This window comes from Coregonus clupeaformis, chromosome 1 (genome assembly GCF_020615455.1).
Source record: "Coregonus clupeaformis isolate EN_2021a chromosome 1, ASM2061545v1, whole genome shotgun sequence".
In the NCBI taxonomy this organism is placed as follows: domain Eukaryota; kingdom Metazoa; phylum Chordata; class Actinopteri; order Salmoniformes; family Salmonidae; genus Coregonus; species Coregonus clupeaformis.
In genome coordinates this window covers 72,115,547-72,141,427 of record NC_059192.1, presented here as the reverse complement: position 1 = coordinate 72,141,427, position 25,881 = coordinate 72,115,547, and the positions used below count along the sequence as shown (strand labels likewise).

The window sequence follows — 25,881 nt, the reverse complement described above, 5'->3', positions numbered from 1 at the left end:
TGGAATCGCCCCACTCTGTCTGTTGCGATGATTGCTAGCGGAGGCAACAGTCATACATATTCGGTGGAATGTAGGCTATAATTCCCCTTTCTGAGTGTTCCCGTGTTCTATATGTTATATAAGTGCACTCAGCTGCCACCTCTTAGGGTGATTGTATGTATTATTCAGGTTGATTGAGCTGAAGTGTTACGCTTGCTAGCTAAACACATGCTCCACCAGCCACTCCACCAGCCAATCAAAAGAGCTAGGTTAGACACACCCACGCTCCATGAGCCAATCAAAAAGCTATGCTAGACACACACACACACACCGCACGAGCCAATCAGAGATTTATGCCAGACACAGACTCCACGAGCCAATCCCCTCTCCGTACACTGTACATCAATCTGATGTGCTCACCCATCCCGTTCATTTGTGTTCTCAGAAGGGATTAAACGTCACCAACTCTCCTGTAGACACACATTATATTCCACTGAATAGACCCGAGAGAGGATAACAAAACAAACTTGGTTCCCTGTGTGTCTGTCTGGCAGCAGCGTGCCCCTGATGTTGTTTATTGGTTTGTGTGTGTGTTAATTAATTAATGATTGTATTTATTTATTTGTCAGGGATTGTATGGAAAGGAGAATGCAGCATGCAAATGAAATAGGAAAATTGTAGCTTAATGGAAGGAATAAAAGGCGTCTGAATGCAGACCTGCCTCTTTTACACAACAGACATTGTTAAGATGAAGGAAACAAGATTAATTTGCATGATGGTGGAAACACAGGATAATCATTCAGCCGTTTGCAGATGAAATATATTCTGTAGATTTCAATCAGTGTTCTGAGTAATAGGATTGCAGGCAGAGGAGAAGAATGCGAATAATAACCCAATACATTACATTTGCACTGCAGAATAACTTCTTCTTCTTCTTTTTGATTTTCTTCTTCTTCTTTTTGTTTATTTTCTTCTTCTTTTTCTTCTTCTTTTTCTTCTTCTTCAACCTCAATTTATTGATATTCAAGTATGTTATGTCTTAACATATTAATGCATACTGTAAGCCAATCAATTTGACAAATCTACTGTATTAATGAGTGTCCTCTCCATTATGCCTCATGTTAATGTTGTCTATTCATAGGTGTTGTACAGGTACAGTAAACAGCAGACTGATGTTAGTGAAGCATTTGTTTCCAAGTGAAAAAACAGGGTAATCTTATGACACCGTTCAGATGTGTAATGAGAACAGATCAATAGGAGAACTGTTGACTGTGTGGCCGTGAGCAATACTCTCTCCTCTCTCTGCATGGGTCACAGAGAGGTGACAGAGAAGCGCGCACACACACACACACACACACACACACACACACACACACACACACACACACACACACACACACACACACACACACACACACCGCCTACGGGATCATTGCCTTGGCAATCCCACTCATGGCTGATGAGCTCCTGTCCACTGTTTCCATTTAACTTATCTGTTGCTGTGGTCCCTTAGCTTGGGGTGACACGAACAGGCACACAACTCACCTCACAAAGACCCACAGCTTATGACTATGCATCCATCTAGCCTCCCTTCCCCACTACCCACAGGCTTATTCTGTACTGGATGCATTAATGGGAAAGCAGCAATCCAGCCAGCCCTTGAAGTTCAAGTATATACCTACAGGATTATATTCAATACTGTCTAATAATATAATACATCTAATGCTGTTTTGGTTGAACTATGGAATAAAAAACTAGGAGAAATCGAAAACGAATAAATCACCCGACAAACAATGCCCCTGACATTTGACTTTGGATTTGGAATGTGTTATCAATTAACTCCTCAAACGATGTCTAGGAAGTACCTATTTGTCCTTTCAACGCAGGCCCTACTCTTCCTCCCAGACGACCCCTCTCTGCTTAGAACTTTTCATCAGGCCATTAGGATCTAGATACAACACCCTGGTTAATGTTTGTTATCATACCAGTAATCAACCCAACCCTCCTCCTATAAGCCCAGGAAAGACTGTTGGTCTTCTATCAGCATGGTTTATACCTTTCCCATCATGGCTTTCATGGTGTCTATCTCGCCTGCTAAGATGGAGAGTTATCTGTTTCTCGTATGAAGCCTGCAGTGGATAATTGTATGCATGTGTGTCTGTCTGTCTGTATCTCTGTTCCCTGTGACAGTAATGTAGATATACTGATCTGGAGAAATACGCCTGTCAGGGCCGAGAATAAAGAGAGTGAGATAAAAGCGAAAGAAGATTCTACAATACAAAAACATTTTTTAGGATGAATCACCTGTCAGTGCGTTTTCAAACCCTGCTTCTTTTTCTGTTTTGTTTGGGACAAGATGTATACTGTATAATATTGTAATATGTATAATATATTCATTGAAAAGCACAGGGCAATCATAAATAACCATCTCCTTAGCCTACAAACACAGAGAGAGAATGCAAAAAATCATTCATTTATTTTCATTCATTTATTCGTACGAGGTGCAAATAAGAACCTTTTGCCAAGACATCCTCAAGGTCAAATCATGCATAGGTTATTTATTGCCTTGTGTTGTTTTAGTGAACAGACACACACACACACACACACACACACACACACCAGTTCTCATGCCCAGTGCATAGCAGTTTCCCCCATCAGAGCCATTTTATACATTTTTGCAAACGGGTAGTTTAGATCTCAAAGCTCTGCTAATACGCTTTCACACAGAATCTCAAGTAAGCATGCGATTTTGCTGGATTTAAAAAGGGTTGGTAATAAAATCTTGTAGCTGGCTGCACTCCCCTCACAGTGTATCAATTGTCTCACCCCGCTTCCTCTCATAGTTTACTTTATTTTTGGAGCCCTGATACAGTGAAAGTGAATTTCCTTTTATCTAGTCAGCGTCGCTAGCTTTAAATGGCTAAATGAGACCTTTCTTAAAGGCAGTTATATATAGGGATGCGACATGGCATTCTACTAAGATGAGGCAAGTGGAGTTAGAGTTTTTGAGGGCAAAGTTTGGTATCTTATAAAATATTACTATTTTTCATATGAAACAAGAGGTTTTGTGTTCGCATGATCAGATCTCCTACCAACCAAAGCTGCTGCTGGTAGAAACAGTAATGAGATAGGAGCTGTCTGAAGCATTGTCTACCTCCTTCCAGAGTAGCACGCACACACACACACACACACACACACACACACACACACACACAACATGCACACACAACACGCACACACAATACACACACACAATGTCGTTTTAATGGGGTATGTTGCATGTGCTTCAGAGTTGTTTTTCATCCATAATAAATAGAAACTCAACACTACAACAACAGCAGAGCAGCAGCATGCCAATTACAGTGTTGGGCCAGCACCAATAACCAGACCACCAGTGAATTCATGAAAGTTTAAACAGTTCTTATCTCGCCAGAACCCATGTCTCTCATATCCTCCACATTTCCACTTCAGATCAATATTTATACAACACAGTTTTTTTTTTCTGAAAGGTTGAAGGACATGTTTCTGTTTGTATGAAGGATATCAGCGGGAAGATAGTAAACTAGTTTGAACTGAAGAGTTGCTGGTTTCAAGTAAATTAGACACTTTTCAGCTTTGAGTGTATCCAGCATGCACAGAGAATAGAGCAAATTGCAAACTTGAACGTTTTGTTTTGATACTTACTTTTACAACGTGTTGATATTGGCATAGTAATGTCATGGCTGTGTACATTATGGCTACAGTCTTCGAAAAAAGAGTTATTTGTGGAGGGATATTGTTCTAGCAAGAGCCTTTGTGATCTGAAGATCCCTTTTTGGAAGACAGGGTTCTTTGATGATTCTTTGGAAGGCAAGAAGGGTTCTACATAGAACCATATATCATATTTCCCACCATGCTCTATTGCAGGGTGATTTTCAGAATTGTTTGTTTTATTTTGTGTTTTTGCATGTACATTGATTGGTTGATACATTTTATGCTACACAAAGATAACTAACATATATTTTCCTAAACTAATCCAATCTGTTAGTATTTGGACTTGGTGCACCTGTTACTGAGTTGGTTGTTCCAGTTTAGATGATTGAGGTAGTCTCAGTATTCAATCTTCTACCCTGGCAGTCAAGCTGAATGCAGGTTGATTAATATGTCCACTTGTTGGATATCCTAACTCTGGCTGGATTCCAATAGGAATTACACACCACTTTGCAAGCCATCATAATGTGACTTGCAGGCCTGATGTGGCCTGTAAACCAGGAGTTTCCTAACACCACTGTGTTAGGGTAACTAGTGATGGGAAACCAAGGCTTTCTGAAGGCTTTGGTGATTTTTCTCCAAATTGTGCCGGAAAACGGTTTGTTACTCTGACCTTCATTATCTGTTCACAAATCACATTAGTGACATCTGCTGGTTAGCAATAAATAGCAGCGTGTGATTATCAGATAGACATTTTTTTTCATCAAAGTTCTGTGGCGCTGCGGTAAATCGTTGGCTTTAGTATCCTATAATCAGTTGGAATACCAGGTTCACATCTTATATCATGCTTCCATTTTTTGCCTTCAAGTTTATTATTTTTCAAAACTGAATCTATGGCATTATTTAGGATGCCTAAAGGAAAACTCCACCCAAAAACTATATTTTGGTAGTTGTTTCATTAGTCCATTGTTGACATAGTCCCAAACTGTCAATCAAGTTTTCAAGATACTGTATGTAACTTTCAAAATACAGAAATCATCCCTTTATGATGCATTTTGTGTCATATGATGCTGCGTTTTGCATCATGGGGGTGATTTCTGTATTTTGAAAGTTACATATCTTGAAAACTTGATTGCTGACAAGCAAAACTGTTTGGGACTATGTCAACAATGGACTAATGAAACAACTACCAAAAGATAGTTTTTGGGTGGAGTTTTCCTTTAAGAGAGAAGCTCATACTATACTAAATAAAACAAATTATTTGAACAACAGTGCAGAAAGGAAGTGTGGTTTCACAATTTTCTAAATAGTGTGCCTTCAACGGAATTTGACCTCATACCCTCATGTCCCTGAATATTCCATAGTTCCCTACTTTACCTGTTAAGCTACCGGTGAGGTGAAACTTTTAGTACAAAATTCTAAATATATTTGTAAGTACAATGTTCGGTAGAAGTCAGTGTTTGAAAGCGGCTTAGAATCAAAGAACGCACTGGAACCACGGCGAAATCAGTGGGATCTCGCATTTTGCAACACACGGTTTGAAACAGCATGTGATCAAACGATGCTTCAGACGTCATTGATGACGTACTTCTGATAAAGTGATACACGCATCGGCGCACTGCTTCGAAGTTAGCTGCTTAGCGATTTCAACGCATGCCTCAGAGCTCTGATATCAAACGTAACATCACTAGGGCCCTCAAAGAAAGGCCTTATGATACAGTATATGTAATGTATTGTCATAAATAATATAATTTTAAGGCTAATAAGGCTGGTGGAACCGTTCATAGAGGGTTCTAGGAAGAACCATATACAGGGGATTCTATGAAGAACCCTGTAAAGGGTTCTACCTAGCACCAAAAAGGATTCTCCTATAGCACCTTTTGTTTGTAGTGACACTGGCATAGAGTCAGTTTCCCAGTAAGTTAGTATGGTACCGGTCAGGTAGGTTAGTGGTAGCCTGAGTGGCAGTCTTTTTCTGCTCTCTTGACAGGCAATTCAACATGGCAATTCCTTATGAAAAATCCTTAAGGAGTTGGCAAAGAAGCAGAAACAGACTGGCACCCAGGCTAGTGGCAAGGAGAGTGTCTTCTTTACCAATAGTAGCATAGATGACATAATAGTAGTAGTAGAAAAGCTGATCTAGGATCAGGTCCCCTCTGTTCATATCATCATCGTATTATTGTTTATTTGTCAGGGACCATGTAAAACATGCCATTGCACAAGATTGAGCTAGATAGCTAATTTCCATCTGTAATCCCTGGGTTCAGTATGATCTGAAAAGAAAAACTGATCCTAGACCAGCACTCCTCTGAGAGGATTTGTGAATACAGGCCCTGGACAAGGTATTGTGTGTTACGCAACACTCATCATTGCAATGTTTCTCTTCTCTGTTTTCCTCACACACACACGCACACACACACACACACACACAAACATACACACCAAGTAGCTCAGGATGATTCTCAGTATACATATTTAACAGTGTTTAATATTTCAGAGAACAGAAATTGATATTTGATGTGTGATCTCTAATGAATGAGTCATGGTTATCAATCTTTAATAGCCTATAAAGTGAGATTTATGTATCTTAAACCTAGTATCGCCATTCAATGAATTAGAACGACTGATGTGTTCTATTCAGAAACATTGGCTGAATCCCAAATGACACCTTATTCCTTATATAGTGCACTAATTTTGATCAAGCCCCATAGGGTAGTAGTGCACTTAATACTGAATAGGGTGCCATTTGGGACGCAGGCTGAATTATAATGATGGTGTCAAATTCAGAAACATTATTTGTTTGTTGTTCTAGAAACGGTCACGATGTGCAAGCTAAATCACTTGATGATGTATTAGCTAGTAAATACAATTGTTTGTTGTGTGAGCGTTAGATGAAAGACAAAAGCTTTTTTCCTAGTCAGCTGTCAAACCAACGTTTTCATGGGTAAATTTAAATGCAATGTGGTGAGAATTATTTCCCTATCATTATGCAATGACTGTGAAACCCATTTTAGATCTCCCTCTTTAACCTCTCTCTCTCGCCCTCTCTTTCTCTCTCTATCCCTCCTATCTCTCTCTCTCTCTCTCCCTTCCTCTTTCTCTTTCTCTCTCTCTTTCTCTCCCCTCTCTCTCTCTCTCTCTCTCTCTCATCTTTCTCTCCCTCCCTCCCTCCCTCCCTCCCTCCCTCCCTCCCTCCCTCCCTCCCTCCCTCTCTCTCTTTCTCTGTGGTGCAGATTTTGTTCAGTACAGGTAGACCGTTGTCTAAACTTCTTCATTATTGAAGGCCAACAGGTCACAATAGCGAGCAGTAGTTTTCCCACGGTCTAGCTAGCTAGCTTTTGTTGTCGGCTAGTTTACAGCGGCTGCAGCAGGTGTTATCAAAGAGGATGTTGTTGCTAATTTGTTAGCTTCTTCCTTTTCAAGAATAACTTTCAACAAGAAGTTAAGTTTCAAATTATCATAATTTGGATAGTGTGAACTGTGTTTTTTATTGCAGCGCGCTTGCTGTTGTTAGCCATCTCTTTGAAAATAACTTGTGTGTGAAACATTGTTGCATTTAATGTGGAACTGACAGCATTTTAGCAACATATAATCTGTTCACACCCAGGAAGAAAATGACACATCAAAAAAAATTATCTGACAATAATCCTGTAGCTCAGTTGGTAGAGCATGGCACTTGCAACGCCAGGGTTGTAGGTTCGATTCCCACAGGGTGCCAGTATGAAAAATAAAAAATATAATTAAAATGTATGCACTCACTAACTGTAAGTTTCTCTGGATAAAAGCGTCTGCTAAATGACAAAAAATGTAAAAATGTAAAGCAACCACTTAGATATGATCATTCTCATGTTTTCATAAATTCTTAGAATGTTTGAGAATTGTGTATACTAAGGCATTTGTGAAAATTCTATAGCAATATAGAGTGGGAAAGCGGGCGTGCGTTTGGACAATTAATAGACACTGCAGGAAATAAAACCGAAATAAAAACATCTGTCTTGTCCAGAACCGGAGTCTACACAGACAGGTACGCTATAGCCAATCAGAGCTACAGTAGACCTTTATACAAACAAGCCATTTGCCACACGGGCCTACCATAATTCACTTTGAACTGGACTGTGTGTTTACAGGCAGTTGCAACAGCGCGACTTTAGATCATTAGAACTAATTCGCCAAAAGCCACAAATATTTAAACACCACGGGAGTCCTCTTACATTTGGGAACTTTACAGTCCTATTGATCAAACAACCATGAAAAGGTAGGCTCTCTCTCCCTCAGTTATGCACATCAACAACAACAAGATCAACAACTAATACTATCCAGAGCAAGATGAGCTAAGGAACATTAGATAAACACTCTCAAACTTTTTTAGCTAGTTGGCCGTCAAAATTGCACTGATAAACTATGGGGAATTGTAGCCTCCTTGTCCTTCTGCAGCTTGCCTGCCAATGCATGCTTGTCCCAACCAAGCACCCAAGATAACTGGCTAAAGTTGGCTAGCTTGCTAGCTAGCTACTTCCAGACAGAAATTAGAGAACACCTCACTCTGACCATTTTACTCGCCGTAGCAGAGCTGGTTAGGCTGTTTACATGTTATCTAGAGCGTTCTTGACTAACTATTACTTTTTTTTTGCATAAGTTTACTGACACCGGTCATATTCAGCAGGTGTTGCGCGTTCGTAAATTCTTCAGTTGTTCTGCGCTCTGGGACACTCAGACGAGCATGCTCTGAAATCGGAGTAGATAGCCAGAGTGAATTTGTGAACACAAGAGATATGCTAACTGTATAACAGTCGTTGAAGTTATTGCTAGCTAACCAAATGACATCTGCATCTCTAGCTGTGTATAGCCACCGAAAAACAATATGAGGGGCAAAAGTCAGTTACTCACCCACTCCTCCAATGGCATGACATGACATCCTCCTAGCAGCTAGCTAGCTATCTAGCTAACGTTAGGCTCCGTGTTAGCTTGCTAAGTAAATAGATATGCTAGCCTATTAGCCACGTTATGACTGACTTGTGATCATTGCCCTTGCTAGTTTGATTGTATTGATATTCCAAGCTTTAGTTACATTCGTCCGTTTTTGTCCAGAATATTCAGTCATTGAAACTGAAACAATGCATCCCGAATGGAGGCAGCAAACTATGTACCAGGCCAGCTGTAATTTATAACCTATCTGTAATATTTTTGGGACTACCAAGAAATGAATTGGTGAATTATATTAATTATGCATTGAACTGCATCCATCTATTCTGCCAACAATGCCTTGGTGTACGTCATGGAACAGTCAGTCAAATATAACCTATTTTTAAAACCTCTTATAAAGTTGGTTTTGTAGCATAAAATGGGAATTTGATATTTTTGACTAATATTATGATTGTCTGTTTGTTTCATATCTAGGGGCCTGTTAGGGCCTGGCTTCCCAGTGGGTGGGCATGTCAGGGCCTGGCTTCCCAGTGGGTGGGCCTGTCAGGGCCTGGCTTCCCAGTGGGTGGGCCTGTCAAGGCCTGGCTTCCCAGTGGGTGGGCCTGTTAGGGCCTGGCTTCCCAGTGGGTGGGCCTGTCAGGGCCTGGCTTCCCAGTGGGTGGGCCTGTCAGGGCCTGGCTTCCCAGTGGGTGGGCCTCTGTCCACCCAGGCCCATCCATGTCTACGCCCCTGATGCAAACAGAGCATGATGACAATTGCGCTTTTTCAATACCTGGTTTGCATACCCATTGTTGCCTTAATTAGCATTTACTGGTAGATATCATAAGTTGAAACATCTTTCCTACCCTACCGGCTACCGATGTCATTCTTCTGTGAGCTGCTCCATGCCAAAACCAGTTGAGAGCTGCACACTCTTGCTACCTGCAGATGATATTCAGATGAAACTAGTGTGCTGCGCGCATGTGAATATATTTCACGTGCTTTGCGATTTTGTAGGCTACTTTGTGCATGATTTCTCTATTGTACTACATAATTGATAAGTCGTATACCTCCACTACACTACTTTGATACACATCAGTAGGGATTAAGAAGTGAGTATAAGCAATGCCCACTGAAAAGAAAGTGGGTATACAGTTCTCCTACACGAGTGTGCTGGTATTACGATTGCTGTCCTTTCAGAATCACAAACCTGTCACAGACCTATAGGTTCGCCACTGTGCAAACATGACTATAATAGATATAAAGGCTGTTAAGATATTCATGTTTCAAGAAAGGAGTGGCCTGGCGAAGCGGTTTTATGCGCTGATTAGATGGAATCTGATAATTATTACTTTTTTACTCCGCTGGTCTCGGGAAGATATTACGAGTCCCTCACTGTCTGAGACCGAGTCAAGACCGAGACCGACCAAATGTATCCGATACCGAGACACTCAATACAGTTGAAGTCGGAAGTTTGCATACACCTTAGCCAAATACATTTAAATTTCAGTTTTTCACAATTCCTGACATTTAATCCTAGTAAAAAGTCCCTGTCTTAGGTCAGTTAGGATCACCACTTTATTTTAAGAATGTGAAATGTCAGAATAATAGTAGAGAGAATGATTTATTTCAGCTTTTATTTCTTTCATCACATTCCCAGTGGGTCAGAAGTTTACATACACTCAATTAGTATTTGGTAGCATTGCCTTGAAATTGTTTAACTTGGGTCAAATGTTTCGGGTAGCCTTCCACAAGCTTCCCACAATAAGTTGGGTGAATTTTGGCCCATTCCTCCTGACAGAGCTGGTGTAACTGAGTCAGGTTTGTAGGCCTCCTTGCTCGCACACGCTTTTTCAGTTCTGCCCACAAATGTTCTATATGATTGAGGTCAGGGCTTTGTGATGGCCACTGGAAGTATGCTTGGGGTCATTGTCCATTTGGAAGACACATTTGCGACCAAGCTTTAACTTCCTGACTGATGTCTTGAGATGTTGCTTCAATATATCCACATCATTTTCCTTCTTCATGATGCCATCTATTTTGTGAAGTGCACCAGTCCCTCCTGCAGCAAAGCACCCCACAGCATGATGCTGCCACCCCCGTGCTTCACGGTTGGGATGGTGTTCTTCGGCTTGCAAGCCATCCCCTTTTTCCTCCAAACATAACGATGGTCATTATGGCCAAACAGTTGTATTTTTGTTTCATCAGAGCAGAGGACATTTCTCCAAAAAGTAAGTTGCAAACCGTAGTCTGGCTTTTTTATGGCGGTTTTGGAGCAGTGGCTTCTTCCTTGCTTTCAGGTTATGTCGATATAGGACTCGTTTTACTGTGGATATCGATACTTTTGTACCTGTTTCCTCCAGCATCTTCACAAGGTCCTTTGCTGTTGTTCTGGGATTGATTTGCACTTTTCGCACCAAAGTACGTTCATCTCTAGGAGACAGAACGCGTCTCCTTCCTGAGCAGTATGACGGCTGCGTGGTCCCATGGTGTTTATACTTGCGTACTATTGTTTGTACAGATGAACGTGGCACCTTCAGGCGTTTGGAAATTGCTCCCAAGGATGAACCAGACTTGTGGAGGTCTACAATTTTTTTTCTGAGGTCTTGGCTGATTTGTTTTGACATGATGTCAAGCAAAGAGGCACTGAGTTTGAAGGTAGGCCTTAAAATACATCCACAGGTACACCTCCAATTGACTCAAATTATATCAATTAGCCTATCAGAAGCTTCTAAAGCCATGACATCATCTTCTGGAATTTTCCAAGCTTTTTAAAGGCACAGTCAACTTAGTGTATGTAAACTTCTGACCCACTGGAATTGTGATACAGTGAATTATATGTGAAATAATCTGTCTGTAAACAATTGTTGGAAAAATGACTTGTGTCATGCACAAAGTAGATGTCCTAACCGACTTGCCAAAACTATAGTTTGTTAACAAGAAATTTGTGGAGTGGTTGAAAAACGAGTTGTAATGACTCCAACCTAGTGTATGTAAACCTCCGACTTCAACTGTATGTGGTCTGGAGTACTACAACACTACAACACTGTAAGTTACAGCTGGTGAGGAACAACTGCAGTCGAAACTTCATGCCTTTGATCACATGGTTGTTGTAAAGTTCATGCAGTCGACATGCAGGCGCAAGTCGGACACTTTTTATCCCCATAATGCAGCACACTTTGAATGGCACCGACTTGACAAAAGTGATCCGCTCGAACGCGCCCAATCACTTTTCACCAGGTGTGAACTCCTTCCACCGGGGTAACCCGGGCTAGATAATCAAATCCCCTCTTTGTGTCTGAGCTTGAGTTGCCAAATAAATAGTGTTGTTTATTATGACTAACCTGCCCTACTCTAAACACACCAGAACCAGGATACAACATTTACCTGTCAAATCAATGCTTATACTCTCTTATTCTCGTCATCGCCCATATGATTCAATTACAGAGCGAAGTGCTGGGTGCACGTGTTTTGCAGAGATTAGCAGTATTTCTGTTACATGTATTTGAAATACATATTTCAATTACTTCTGAGTATTTTGTCATTTGTATTTCATCGGCCTGAACTACACTCCAATGTATTATGTAACAAGATACTTTCGAGGTCTGTAATTTGTATTTTCAAAAATAGATAAAATACAAAGTACTTTTCTATACCATTTTTTCTAGCGGTTCAGAATGTTGTGGCACCCTTTCACCCTGCATTGGTATCAGAAGTCTGATGGCACTATGGTGTGAGTCTGCTAAATGAACTAAATGTCAATGTAAACATGAACACTTGTAAAGCATGCTGAGAATTATTGTAATGAGCTCTGCCTCTGAAACAATATCCAGTGTGCTTTGCAGTTTATTTTGGTATGTTCATTTTCACATATACATTTACATTTTGGTCATTTAGCAGACACTCCGATCCAGAGTGACTTACAGTCAGTGCATTCAACTAAGGTAGATAAACAACAACATATCACAGTCATAGCAAGTAAAACGTTTCTGTAACCGTTCCTGAGAATGTTGTTGCTGTTCGGGCCGGCTACTTGCAAATGTATTTTTGTATTTAAAATGTTTAATTAAATACATTACAAAGTACAAGTATTTTGTAGTTTAATTTGAAACATTGATCTTTATTGTATTTTGTCATTGTATTTTGTAATTTTTGCCTATCCCTGTGTATGCGTGTGCGTGCGTCGAGCGTAGGTGGGTTGGTGCATGCGTGTGTTTGCGTTTGTTTCCCCGTTCGTCCGTTGGTGCGTATTCCTCTTCTGCAGTCTGGCCACAGCACAGACTGGAGCACATGACATAGGATGATTGACAGCCACCCACATTGCTATGCACATGCCGCAGGAGCGGAGGAGAGCGAAGCCAGAGATATGAATATTTGAATAGATAGCATGAAACTTGTAATTGATTGTCTATCTGCACTGCAGTTGCATTAACTGAATAAAGGTTGCATCCCAAATTGCACCCTATGCCCTATATTGTGCACTACTTTTGATCAGAACCCTGTGGGGGGAGCCCTATATATATAGGGAATAGGGAGGCATTTGGGATGCAACCAATGTATTCATTTTAGGCAGTGGACTCAAAACTCCCCCATTGTCCTAATGTGAGCTAATGTCGAATTTCCTGACAAAAATATGATAGAGGGAGAAAAAAGAGCAGCTTTTCTAAAGAGCCTTCAGATTCAAGCAGGTGGAATCAGATCTGTACACAATGGAACATGGAATGGAACAATGGTTGTACTTATCTCTTCAAATGTTTCACTGCAGAATTCCCACATCCTGGGCGCTAGTGGGGCCAGTTCTACTGTACTGATAAAATGATAGTGGAGCTAAAGTGAACTGAAGGATGCTGTGTCTGTTATAGAGGCGGCGCAGCGACAAGAGGGTTGCCGGTTCGAATCCCATGTCAGATGATAATATGTGGTGTGTGTATGTGTCTCTGTTAGATTGGGTTGAAATAAAAAAAAGACACTTTTCTGTGATCTGTAAAATAACTACGAACTAAAGTATTCTTCCTATGTCCTCCCTTCTGATCCATCTCTTCTTCTGTCTGTCCTCCATACTAGTGTGCTAGCTAATATTCTTATTCTGTCTGTCCTCCATACTAGTGTGCTAGCTAATATTCTTCTTCTGTCTGTCCTCCATACTAGTGTGCTAGCTAATATTCTTCTTCTGTCTGTCCTCCATACTAGTGTGCTAGCTAATATTATTATTCTGTCTGTCCTCAATACTAGTGTGCTAGCTAATATTATTATTCTGTCTGTCCTCAATACTAGTGTGCTAGCTAATATTATTATTCTGTCTGTCCTCAATACTAGTGTGCTAGCTAATATTATTATTCTGTCTGACCTCTTCTCCCAGATGTGATCCACACTGTGGGGCCTGTGGCCAGAGGGCATGTGGGTGAAACAGAGACCAAGGACCTGACAGCCTGCTACCAGAACTCACTGGAGCTGGTCAAGGGGTTCGGACTGCGCTCTGTGGTGAGTACCCCCCCCCACCCCCCCATTTTTTTATATAAGTAGATCAGCAGGGGGACAGAGTAGAGGGGTGAGAAATGCAAAGGCCTGTTGCAGGGAATGGGAACTGGGACCTTGCAGCCAACGCCACAGTGGAATCTACTCTACTGTACAGCATGTGGTTCTGTATATGAGTGTGTTACCGCTCCACTAGTCTACAGGCCCAGAGGCCAAACTTTTTAATAAAAGTTAATTTTCTCTTGAATCTATGCTGGTTTAATGATCTTGGCTTGTACTCTTTGGTGAGCAACAGCTCCGAGCACAACCCTCCCTCTGCATTCTCCCAGTGCGAAAAGCTTTGAAAGGTTGGTTTGTTTGTAATTTAGTTCAACACTGGTTGACAACTCACTCAAACAATAATCAGAATGTGAATCAGAATTCGATCTGGTGTGTTTGCCCATTGGGTTACTTGGTTGCTGCTTTAGTTCTTATTTTCAAGTTTTAATGTCACACAAGTACAGTGAAATGCCTTTATTGCAAACTCAAAACCCAACAATGCAATAATCAATAACAATGTAATACTAGAAAATAACACACAAGAAATAACCAGCGTCTTTCAGTCCAGCAGTCCAGCATCTTTCAGTCCATCATCTTTCAGTCCAGCAGTTCATCATCTTTCAGTCCATCATCTTTCAGTCCAGCAGTCCAGCACCTTTCAGTCCAGCATCTTTCAGTCCATCATCTTTCAGTCCAGCAGTTCATCATCTTTCAGTCCATCATCTTTCAGTCCAGCAGTCCAGCACCTTTCAGTCCAGCATCTTTCAGTCCATCATCTTTCAGTCCAGTAGTCCAGCATCTTTCAGTCCAGCAACTTTCAGTCCAGCAGTCCAACATCTTTCAGTCCATCATCTTTCAGTCCAGCAGTCCAGCATCTTTCAGTCCATCATCGTTCAGTCCAGTAGTCCAGCATCTTTCAGTCCAGCATCTTTCAGTCCAGCAGTCCAGCATCTTTCCGTCCAGCGTCTTTCAGTACAGCAGTACAGCATCTTACAGTCCAGCGTCTTTCAGTCCAACAGTCCAGCATCTTTCAGTCCAGCGTCTTTCAGTCCAGCAGTACAGCATCTTTCAGTCCAGCATCTTTCAGTCTAGCAGTCCAGCGTCTTTCAGTCCAGCGTCTTTCAATCCAGCAGTCCAGCATCTTTCATTCCAGCGTCTTTCAGTCCAGCAGTCCAGCATCTTTCAGTCCAGCGTCTTTCAGTCCAGCAGTCCAGCATCTTTCAGTCCAGCATCTTTCAGTCCAGGAGTCCAGCATCTTTCAGTCCAGAAGTCCAGCATCTTTCAGTCCAGCGTCTTTCAGTCCAGCAGTCCAGTATCTTTCAGTCCAGCAGTCCAGCATCTTTCAGTCCAGCATCTTTCAGTCCAGAAGTCCAGCATCGTTCAGTCCAGCAGTCCAGCTTCTTTCAGTCCAGCAGTCCAGCATCTTTCAGTCCAGCGTCTTTCAGTCCAGCAGTGCAGCATCGTTCAGTCCAGCGTCTTTCAGTCCAGCATCTTTCAGTCCAGCAGTCCAGCATCTTTCAGTCCAGCATCTTTCAGTCCAGCATCTTTCAGCCCAGCAGCCTGGCATCTTTCAGTCCAGCATCTTTCAGTCCAGCATCTTTCAGCCCAGCAGCCCAGCATCTTTCAGTCCAGCGTCTTTCAGTCCAGCATCTTTCAGTCCAGCAGTCCAGCATCTTTCAGTCCAGCGTCTTTCAGTCCAGCAGTCCAGCATCTTTTCTGAGATATGTCAAGGTAGTTTGTTTTAGTTCGTTTTCTTCCTTTAGAGATGATTTGAGGGGAAAACGTTTATAAAATGAAGGAACAGAAAGAAAGGGATAAATACATTCAATGGTTCTGTAATAACTCAAAGCTAAATAATGTTGGCTGAAAGTTATTATTAGAGGTGACCTGGACATTGATGCTAACATTTACCATCAGTTACTGTTGATCCATTGTCTTTGGCAGGTGGTTTATTTGTTTGCTACCTTAGTTCTGCACATAATTGTTTGGGACACATAACCAGGTATACACTACCAGTCAAAAGTTTGGACACACCTACTCATTCAAGGGTTTTTCTTTATTTTTTACTATTTTTTACATTGTAGAATAATAGTGAAGACATCAAAACTATGAAATAACATATATGGAATAATGTAGTAACCAAAAAAGGGTTAAACAAATCATTCTTCAAATAGCCACCCTTTGCCTCGATGACAGCTTTGCACACTCTTGGCATTCCCTCAACCAGCTTCATGAGGTAGTCACCTGGAATGCATTTCAATTAACAGGTGTGCCTTCTTCAAAGTTAATTTGTGGAATTTATTTCCTTCTTAAAGTGTTTGAGCCAATCAGTTGTGTTGTGACAAGGGGGGGGGGGGGGTATACCAGAAGATAGCCCTATTTGGTAAAAGACCAGCTCAAATAAGCATAGACAAAACAACAGTCCATCATTACTTTAAGACATGAAGGTCAGTCAATACTGACAATTTCAAGAACTTTGAACGTTTCTTCAAGTGCAGTTGCAATAACCATCAAGTGCTATGATGAAACTGGCTCTCATGAGGACCGCCACAGGAATGGAAGACCCAGAGTTACCTCTGCTGCAGAGGATAAGTTCATTAGAGTTACCAGCCTCAGAAATTGCAGCCCAAATAAATGCTTCACAGAGTTCAAGTAACAGACACATCTCAACATCAACTGTTCAGAGCGGACTGTGTGAATCAGGCCTTCATGGTCGAATTGCTGCAAAGAAACCACTACTAAAGGACACCAATAAGAAGAAGAGACCTGCTTGGGCCAAGAAACACGAGCAATGGACATTAGACCGGGGGAAATTTGTCCTTTGGTCTGGAGTCCAAATTGGAAATGTTTGGTTCCAACCGCTGTGTCTTTGTGAGACGCGGAGTGGGTGAACGGATGATCTCCGCATGTGTAGTTCCCACCGTAAAGCATGGAGGAGGAGGGGTTATGGTGTGGGGGTGCTTTGCTGGTGACACTGTCTGTGATTTATTTAGAATTCAAGGCACACTTAACCAGCATGGCTACCACAGCATTGCAGCGATACACCATCCAATCTGGTTTGGGTTTAGTGGGACTATAATTTGTTTTTCAACAGGACAATGACCCAACACACCTCCAGGCTGTGTAAGGGCTATTTTACCAAGAACGAGAGTGATGGAGTGCTGCATCAGATGACCTGGCCTCCACAATCCCCCGACCTCAACCCAATTGAGATGGTTTGGGATGAGTCGGACGGCAGAGTGAAGGAAAAGCAGCCAACAAGTGCTCAGCATATGTGGGAACTCCTTCAAGACTGTTGGAAAAGCATTCCAGGTGAAACTGGTTGAGAGAATGCCAAGAGTGTGCAAAGCTGTCATCAAGGCAAATGGTGGCTATTTGAAGAATCTCAAATATAAAATATATTTTGATTTGTTTAACACTTTTTTGGTTACTACATGATTCCATATGTGTTATTTCATATTATTTTTGATGTCTTCACTATTATTCTACAATGTAAAAAATAGTAAAAATAAAGAAAAACCCTCTCCCTTGGGGTAGAGAGAGAGAGAGAGAGAGAGAGAGAGAACCTGTGTTAAGTTCTGCCTTTTTTTGTTTTATCCACCATTTCAGTTTACTCTTTGCAAATGTCACCCTATTCCCTATAACATTGCACTACTTTTGACCAGGACCCATGGGGCTCTAGTGCACTATAAAGGGAATAGGGTGCCATTTGGAACGTCATATTTTTATGTTTTGTTTCTGGAACACATTCCATGGATTTATTTCAGTTTATCTAACGTATTTACCCAATATGTATATATTTATTAGAAACAGACCGGTGTTTTCATGGGGAGCTAGAAATCCTGTCTAAGGTATTTTTACAGCTGTTCTGCGTTGAGCTAGGCCTTGAGTGAAAACACTGGGTGGCATGCTATTCACTATATAGTGCACTACTTTTGACCAGAGCCCTATGAGCCCTGGTCAAAAGTAGTGCACCATTTAGGGAATATGGTGCTATTTGGGACACAACCTAAAGTTTTGTGATTGACCGGTCTAGTCTTGAAGGATGATGAGACCTACTAAGACCGTGAAATTATCTACCACATATACAGTTTTACTTTACTCATACAAATGTGAGCACATGCACACACACACACACACACACACACACACTCCATGTGGACTCCACTTCCATTGTCTATGAAGAGGACAACCGAGAAAGGTTTATATTTTCCGTTATTAAAGAAATAGTTGTTTGTTTGTTTTTCTCATTTCTCTCTCTTACAGCGACATGGCCTCCATTCTCTCTCTCTCTCTTTCTCTCTCCCTCTCTCTCTTTCTCTCTCTCTCACTCTCTCAAATTCAAATTCAAGCTGCTTTATTGGCATGAAAAACATTGCGTCCATATTGCCAAAGCAACAATGTATGCAATACACTATACATTGTAATAAAATAAAAGGCCTCTCTCTCTCTCTCTCTCTCTCTCTCTCTCTCTCTCTCTCTCTCTCTCTCTCTCTCTCTCTCTCTCTCTCTCTCTCTCTCTCTCTCTCTCTCTCTCTCTCTCTCTCTCCCTCTCTTTATTTTCTTCTAACAGTGATGTGGCCTCCATTTTGTATTTTGTTTCCCTATCTATCCACTGTGACTTAAATATATAGAGAGAGGTCAACTATTAGCCACAGTGGGTCCTTAGGTGTGAGAGTTCCAAGTTATTATGTTCCAAATTCTTGGATCCAAGTTATTTTGTTTATAATTCACAGTAGTTCCTTAGGTGCAAGTTCTGCTTCCAAGTTCTGTTGTTTATAAGCCACAGTGGTTCCGCGTTCCAGACTCTTGGATCAGACTCTTGGATCGTTCCTGGTTCCTGGTTAGCCGGTCAGTGCTAAGCTCATTTGAGTTGGACTGTGCTGTGTAGAGGGAGATCTGTGGGCTAGATCAGAGAGGGGGAGCCCAGCTGAAACCCAGAACAGACGGGCAAACTGCCAGCCTGTGTGTGTTTGTGTGTGCGTGTGTGTGTTTGTGTGTGTGTGTGCCTGCGTGCGTGTGTGTGTGTGCTTCCGTCCGTCTACGCAGCTGTGTGTATTTTTGAAAACGCTAGATGCTGGGCTCCCTAATGGGGATTCCAGGGCATTACAAAGAGATACAAGTAAAAACTAAATGTAACACAGAATAAACCAGAGCATGAAAGATTAGAACCAGCTTGGCCTGGGCAGATAATCCCTGTACTCTAGGGCCCAAAGCCACTCTTCAGGCAGAGAAAGCCATAGACACGTGCTGCTATATGGACTTGCCAAACGCAGTCACCCATAGAGTAGACAACCTCCCATTGTTGGTTGGACCTGCAGAGAGTGACTGGGGAAGTACTTCAACCTTTATTTAAAAAAGTGGTCCGGTTTTTAAATGCAGAAGAACAAGAACAAGAACAAGAACAAGAGGAGGTTTGCAGTCTGCTGGATGCATTGACAGTGGAAAGCTATTTGCTCAGGTCTTTGCTGAGGGATGGAGGGAAGGAGGGAAGGAGGGATGGAGGGTCGGAAGGATGGAGGGAAGGAGGGATGGAGGGATGGAGGGATGGAGGGAAGGAGGGATGGAGGGAAGGAGGGATGGAGGGAAGGAGAAATGGAGGGAAGGAGGGAAGGAGGGATGGAGGGAAGGAGGAAAGGCATTCCGATGAAAAATGACGACCAGCCTGAGCCAAGAAAGCTGCCATTTAACCCTGTGACTGCAGCTGACTGCTGCAGGAGACGAGTTTAACACCCCTCGCTCTGTCTCGGTCCAAGCTGTCTTCTAAACTCATTGAGAATAGGATAATTGGGGGAGGTATGGTGCTCAAGGAGAAATTGTGGCCTTCATCTGCAGCTGAAAGCTCTCTAAAGCCTTGAGGCTTTAAAAGTGTTCTTACACCATGATTTTGAACATTCAAAGCAACTGGGAAATGTCCGTGGCAGGCATTGTTGTCACCTTAGCTTGCTACATAACTTCTCAGTGATAGGAAAAACGAGCACCACTACCACCAATCAGCCTACACCACTGTGCACACACCCGTCGTTACTATGACAACTAGCGTAGCCATGTCAACAAATGACTGCTGTCTGAACCCACACAAATACGATTTGGTCTTGTAACTTGCTGTTTGGAGAGTCAGTATTCCAAAACGGATTTGAAAAACAAAACTGATTTGAGCATTAAGGCCTGCAGTGTGAAGGCTCTCTGTCCAAGCTGTGTCAGATGGCTAGATGGTAACCCCTGAACCCGACAAAATAGAGGAAGTCTAGTGCTGATGGAGAATCGTGTGTTTATATGAAAGCCTCAATATGTGTGTGTGTGCCTGCCTTCCGTTCATGCCCCCTTTGTGTTCCTGTGTGTTCCTGTGTGTTCCTGTCTGTTCCTGTGTGTTATTGTGTGTTCCTGTGTGTGTTCCTGTGTGTTCCTGTGTGTGTTCCTGTCTGTGTTCCTGTGTGTGTTCCTGTGTGTTCCTGTGTGTTCCTGTCTGTTCCTGTGTGTTCTTGTGTGTTCCTGTGTGTTCCTGTGTGTTCCTGTGTGTGTTCCTGTCTGTGTTCCTGTGTGTTCCTGTGTGTGTTCCTGTGTGTGTTCCTGTGTGTTCCTGTGTGTTCCTGTGTGTTCCTGTGTGTTCCTGTGTGTGTTACTGTGTGTTCCTGTGTGTGTTCCTGTGTGTTCCTGTGTGTGTTCCTGTGTGTTCCTGTGTGTTCCTGTGTGTGTTCCTGTCTGTGTTCCTGTGTGTGTGCCTGTGTTGGTCACACTCCTATTGTAACCCTGTTCACTGGACCCACAGCAGAACTCTCAGGCTCCAGTGTTGTTTCTCCGGGTGAGAGAGCAATCTGTCACAGCCCCGCCCGCCAAGGCCCCAAGCATCACACTGACTGACCACAGCAGGACACAGACTGACCAGCACAACAGCTGTTGACGACAGCAAGCCTACAAAGCCCAGCTGGACAGCACTGGGTGACCTCAGCCCACAACAACCAGTACCCCTGAATTGCTTGCCGGACTCTGGAGCACCAGGCTGGGGGGTAGTGGTCCTCTCTTCTGGGTCTTTAGTATTTTGAAGTCACAGACTGAAGCCACAGACTGAAGCCACAGGCTGAAGTCACAGACTGAAGCAACAAACTGAAGCCACAGACTGAAGCCACAGACTGAAGCCACAGACTGAAGCAACAAACTGAAGCCACAGACTGAAGCCACAGACTGAAGCCACAGACTGAAGTCACAGACTGAAGCCACAGACTGAAGACTACCCAGAAGAGATCTCAGGTCTGGGTCCTAGAAGACTTGGAACTATAGAAAAATAAATACTAGAACGGACATTCCCCTTCAAGTCAATGTTGTGTGGCGGCTTTACCATCTATTTCTATGCTTGGAGGGTGCACCCAGAATGCGGCTGGTTGGTTAATCCCAGCGTATGACACCAGTCATCACATTGATCACCAGTCTGCTTGGCCTGCAGCCCTTTTCTCAACAGTCAATTTGTGGTTAGTCAGACGGTGTGTAGGGTTAGGTTAGGGTTAGAATTAGAATTAGGGTCAAGGGTTAGGTTTCGGGTTCGGGGAAATAGGATTGGGAATCAATTGTTTGGTCCCCACAAGGGTAGTAAAACAAACGTGTGTGTGTAACTGAGGACTGAAGGCCACTAAATGCAGCCTGCGGCCCTGTGACTATCTGTCCACACTGGCAGCTGTCAGCACAGAGAGAGAGAGAGAGAGAGAGAGAGAGAGAGAGAGAGAGAGAGAGAGAGAGAGAGAGAGAGAGAGAGAGAGAGAGAGAGAGAGAGAGAGAGAGAGAGAGAGAGAGAGAGAGAGAGAGAGAGAGAGAGAGAGAGAGAGAGAGAGAGAGAGAGAGAGAGAGAGAGAGAGAGAGAGAGAGAGAGAGAGAGAGAGAGAGAGAGAGAGAGAGATGAAGACAAAGAAAGAGAGAGGGATGAAGACAAAGAGAGAGAGAGAGAGAGAGAGAGAGAGAGAGAGAGAGAGAGAGAGAGAGAGAGAGAGAGAGAGAGAGAGAGAGAGAGAAAGAAATAGGCAGCCCCGCTGCAGCCACCCAGCTACCTAGCCACCCAGCCAAAATTAGCTTAATGACAGATGCTTTAGGAAAACATCAAATTGTGGGCCTATTTGTGGTCGTCCCAAAATAAAAAAACGCTAAATTTCTCCCACAAGGGCATTATCCAACTACAAAACCCCCTGCATGCTGCTTCTGTGTCTCTAATTCTCCAGATACCATAACACTCGAGAATATTCCAGTCGTCGTTATTTTGTCTCAGCAGAACGGCTCCCCTAAGACTCCGAAGCGGTAACTTCAAAAACAAAGCTAGTTAATTCAATAGTTTACATCAATGCTTTGAAATAGCCTTGGAGTTGAAACCCCCTGTTTAAAATAGCCTTGGAGTTTAAACCCCCTGTTTAAAATTATATGGTAATGATGGTTTGGTAAACATCCTTATGTCTCTGTTGTAAAGGTCACTATGTAAGGATGTGTAATATGGGCTCTGAAATGAAACACCACGGATAGCAGAGCGCAATGACTTCCAGATGTGTGTGTGAGTGAGTGTGTGTGTATGCATTTGAATGTGTGTGTGTTCTTTCATGCCTTACCATTCGTGACTGGTAGGTTCTGCCTGACGGGCCCTGCTGGTTTCAGGGGAGAGCCTAGTGCCAGCCTAGCGTGATTAACCAAGACAAGAGACCTACATTATCTATTCCACAATCCCCTAGTCATGATCACCCTGCATCTATCCCACAATCCCCTAGTCATGATCACCCTGCATCTATTCCACAATCCTCTAGTCCTGTTCACCCTGCATCTATCCCACAATCCCCTAGTCCTGTTCACCCTGTATCTATCCCACAATCCTCTAATCCTGTTCACCCTGCATCTATCCCACAATCCTCTAATCCTGTTCACCCTGCATCTATCCCACAATCCCCTAGTCCTGTTCACCCTGTATCTATCCCACAATCCTCTAATCCTGTTCAACCTGCATCTATCCCACAATCCCCTAGTCCTGTTCAACCTGCATCTATCCCACAATCATTTGCTCCTCTGGGATGAAGCCACTCAAGATCTAGAAATATACGCATGCACTGATGCACAGACACACACAGACATAAGCGCACGCATAAGCCTCCCTCCCTCCCTCAGTTAGCACATTGCTGTGAATGACAGGTCTCAGCCAGCCAGCCCAGGGTTGATAGCACCACTGGAAGTGTGACAGTAAAGATCCCAATCTGACTCTCTTATCCTCTCAGGACTGTGTGTGGGTGCGTGTATATGTGTGTGTGTGTGTGTGTGTGTGTGTGTGCACGCGCATGTGTTTGTGTGTGTGAGTGAGAGAGAGAGAGAGAGAGAGAGAGAGAGAGAGAGAGAGAGAGAGAGAGAGAGAGAGAGAGAGAGAGAGAGAGAGAGAGAGAAGCTGGGATGAGACCATCTAATGCGTTCTGGTTCAGGATATTATTAGCTTTCACCATCGACTAGGCTGGACAGTATTATTACTATCTACATTCATCTCTAATCTCTATCTGTCAGGGCTCTCTCTGAGGCCATATTTCTCTCCTGTGTATTATTTCACCTGAATGTCCTCTTCTCTGTAACAAATGATACACCATAATAGGCCAGAAACAGGGTCCTTTTCCAAGACAGTTCCTAACAGGCCAGCTACTTGAGCATTTCTGAAATCTACTTCTATCGTCCTCCAACAGTGGCTAAATACTCTCTTCTCCTCTGGCCAGCCAGGCAGGTCTGAGGCTGAGTATAGGCTACAGACCCAGGCCTGAGGTCTCACCACTATCCCCCAGCCTAATGCTCTGGAGTTGGGTTGACGATGTGGGCGTCTTGTGATCGGTGGTCACTCAGTGTTGTCCAGCTGGGGGACTATGGTTGGTCACCAGTAGGCTACAGTGAGTGGCTGTACAGGCCACAGACCCAGAGACCCAGGCCTGAGGTCTCACCACTATCCCCCAGCCTGGTGCTTTAGGGTCCAGCTAGCAATTCAGGCATCCTGGGCGTTGTGGGCTGAGGTCACCTAGTGCTGTCCAGCTGGGCTTTGTAGGCCTGCTGTGGTCAACAGCTGTTGTGCTGGTCAGTCTGTGTCCTGCTGGGGTCAGTCAGTGTGCTGCTTGGGGCCTTGGCGAAGCTGTGACAGATTGCTCTCTCACCCGGAGAAACAACACTGGAGCCTGAGCGTCCTGCTGTGGGTCCAGTGAACAGGGTTACAATAGGAGTGTGACCAACACAGGCACACACACAGGAACAGACAGGAACACAGACATTTTGGGGCTTTCTTTCTATTTGGGCTTTCACATCAACACGCCATTCTCCATCAGCACTAGACTTCCTCTATTTTGTCAGGTTCAGGGGCTACCATCTAGCCATCTGACACAGCTTGGACAGAGAGACACTGACACATAGAGCATTTCTGAAATCAACTTTCATTATCCTCCAATAGTGGCAGAATATTCTCATTGAGCAGACTTCCCATTTTCTCATTGAGTTCAGGGGATACCATCACATCCCTTTCTAGACAGAGCAGCTTGGACAGAGACAGAGCGAGGGGTGTTAAACTCTTCTCCTGTTCCAGGGAGCTTTCAGCTGCAGTCACAGGGTTAAACGGCAGCTTTCTTGGCTCACGGTGTTCGTCATCATTCATCTGAAGGCTTTTCCCTCTATCCCTCCAACCACATCCCTCAGCAAGAAAATGCTAGCAACACAGTAAACATTTCTTCTTCTTCTTCTTCTTCTTCTTCTTCTTCTTCTTCTTCTTCTTCTTCTTCTTCTTCTTCTTCTTCTTCTTCTTCTTCTTCTTCTTCTTCTTCTTCTTCTTCTTCTTCTTCTTCTTCTTCTTCTTCTTCTTCTTCTTCTTCTTCTTCTTCTTCTTCTTCTGTGGTTTCACACATATTTCTCCATAACCTGACCTTAGCTATAGCTGAGAGAGTGTCTATGTATGCCTGTGTGTGTGTCTGTCTGTCTGTCTGTCTGTCTGTCTGTCTGTCTGTCTGTCTGTCTGTCTGTCTGGTGTTTCCCCAGTCAAGGCATATCACTACTTTTTAATGAAGTAAGACTGCTACCATTTTAGAATGTGCACTAGGATACTCTAATGTATATAATTCTGTTTAAATTAGAATAAGCGGGACTTTTAACCCCTATGTCCTGTGTATAGCCTTGTACTGACTCAAAGTTGAAATTACTGTGTGTGTTTTATGAGCGTAGTTAAACATATTGTGCTTTGCAATTATTTATGGATTTAACCGTAAAGTTAACGACTCCCCACTCCCACCCTGTTACATTTCTGTCCAGGATCCCTAGTGATTCAGTAAATTTCATTTATACACTGAAAAGAGCGTTCAGACCGTGTGCAAACCTTCTGCTCATATTTTCTTCCCCCTCTTCTGGTAAATTATCCGTTGTGGAGTGTAAAAGGGACTCTAAGTGTAAGTGTGAATAAATGGGGACTCCACATTTAATGATGTAATGGTGTAGGGGAGGATTAAGGCTGTATTGTGTGTCTGTGTCTGTGTCTGTGTCTGTGTCTGTGTCTATGTGTGTGTGTGTGTTTGTGTCTGTGCATGCGTGCGTGCGTTTGTGTGACACACTTGGCTTCTGATTGCTGCAAAGTGAAGTGAGTCGTTAAATGTGATAGTAATTCACCTTATAGTTCACCTGATACTCTAGTAATTCACCTGATACTCTAGTAATTCACCTGATACTCTAGTAATTCACCTGATACTCTAGTAATTCACTTGATACTCTAGTAATTCACTTGATACTCTAGTAATTCACCTGATACTCTAGTAATTCACTTTATAGTTCACC

The 25,881-nt window shown here is 42.9% G+C and overlaps 1 protein-coding gene across 1 annotated transcript in view; it reads left to right on the top strand.

Annotated features, from left to right (window-relative positions):
• The window catches only part of macrod2 (mono-ADP ribosylhydrolase 2), a gene marked incomplete at its 3' end in the record, with an annotated part of 1,170,384 nt that overhangs the window by 731,330 nt on the left and 413,173 nt on the right, over positions 1 to 25,881 (top strand). Inside the window, exon 6 of the mRNA XM_041889532.1 lies at positions 13,931 to 14,052. Coding sequence (XP_041745466.1) covers positions 13,931 to 14,052 — 122 coding nt within the window. The remainder of the gene's footprint in view (positions 1 to 13,930; positions 14,053 to 25,881) is intronic.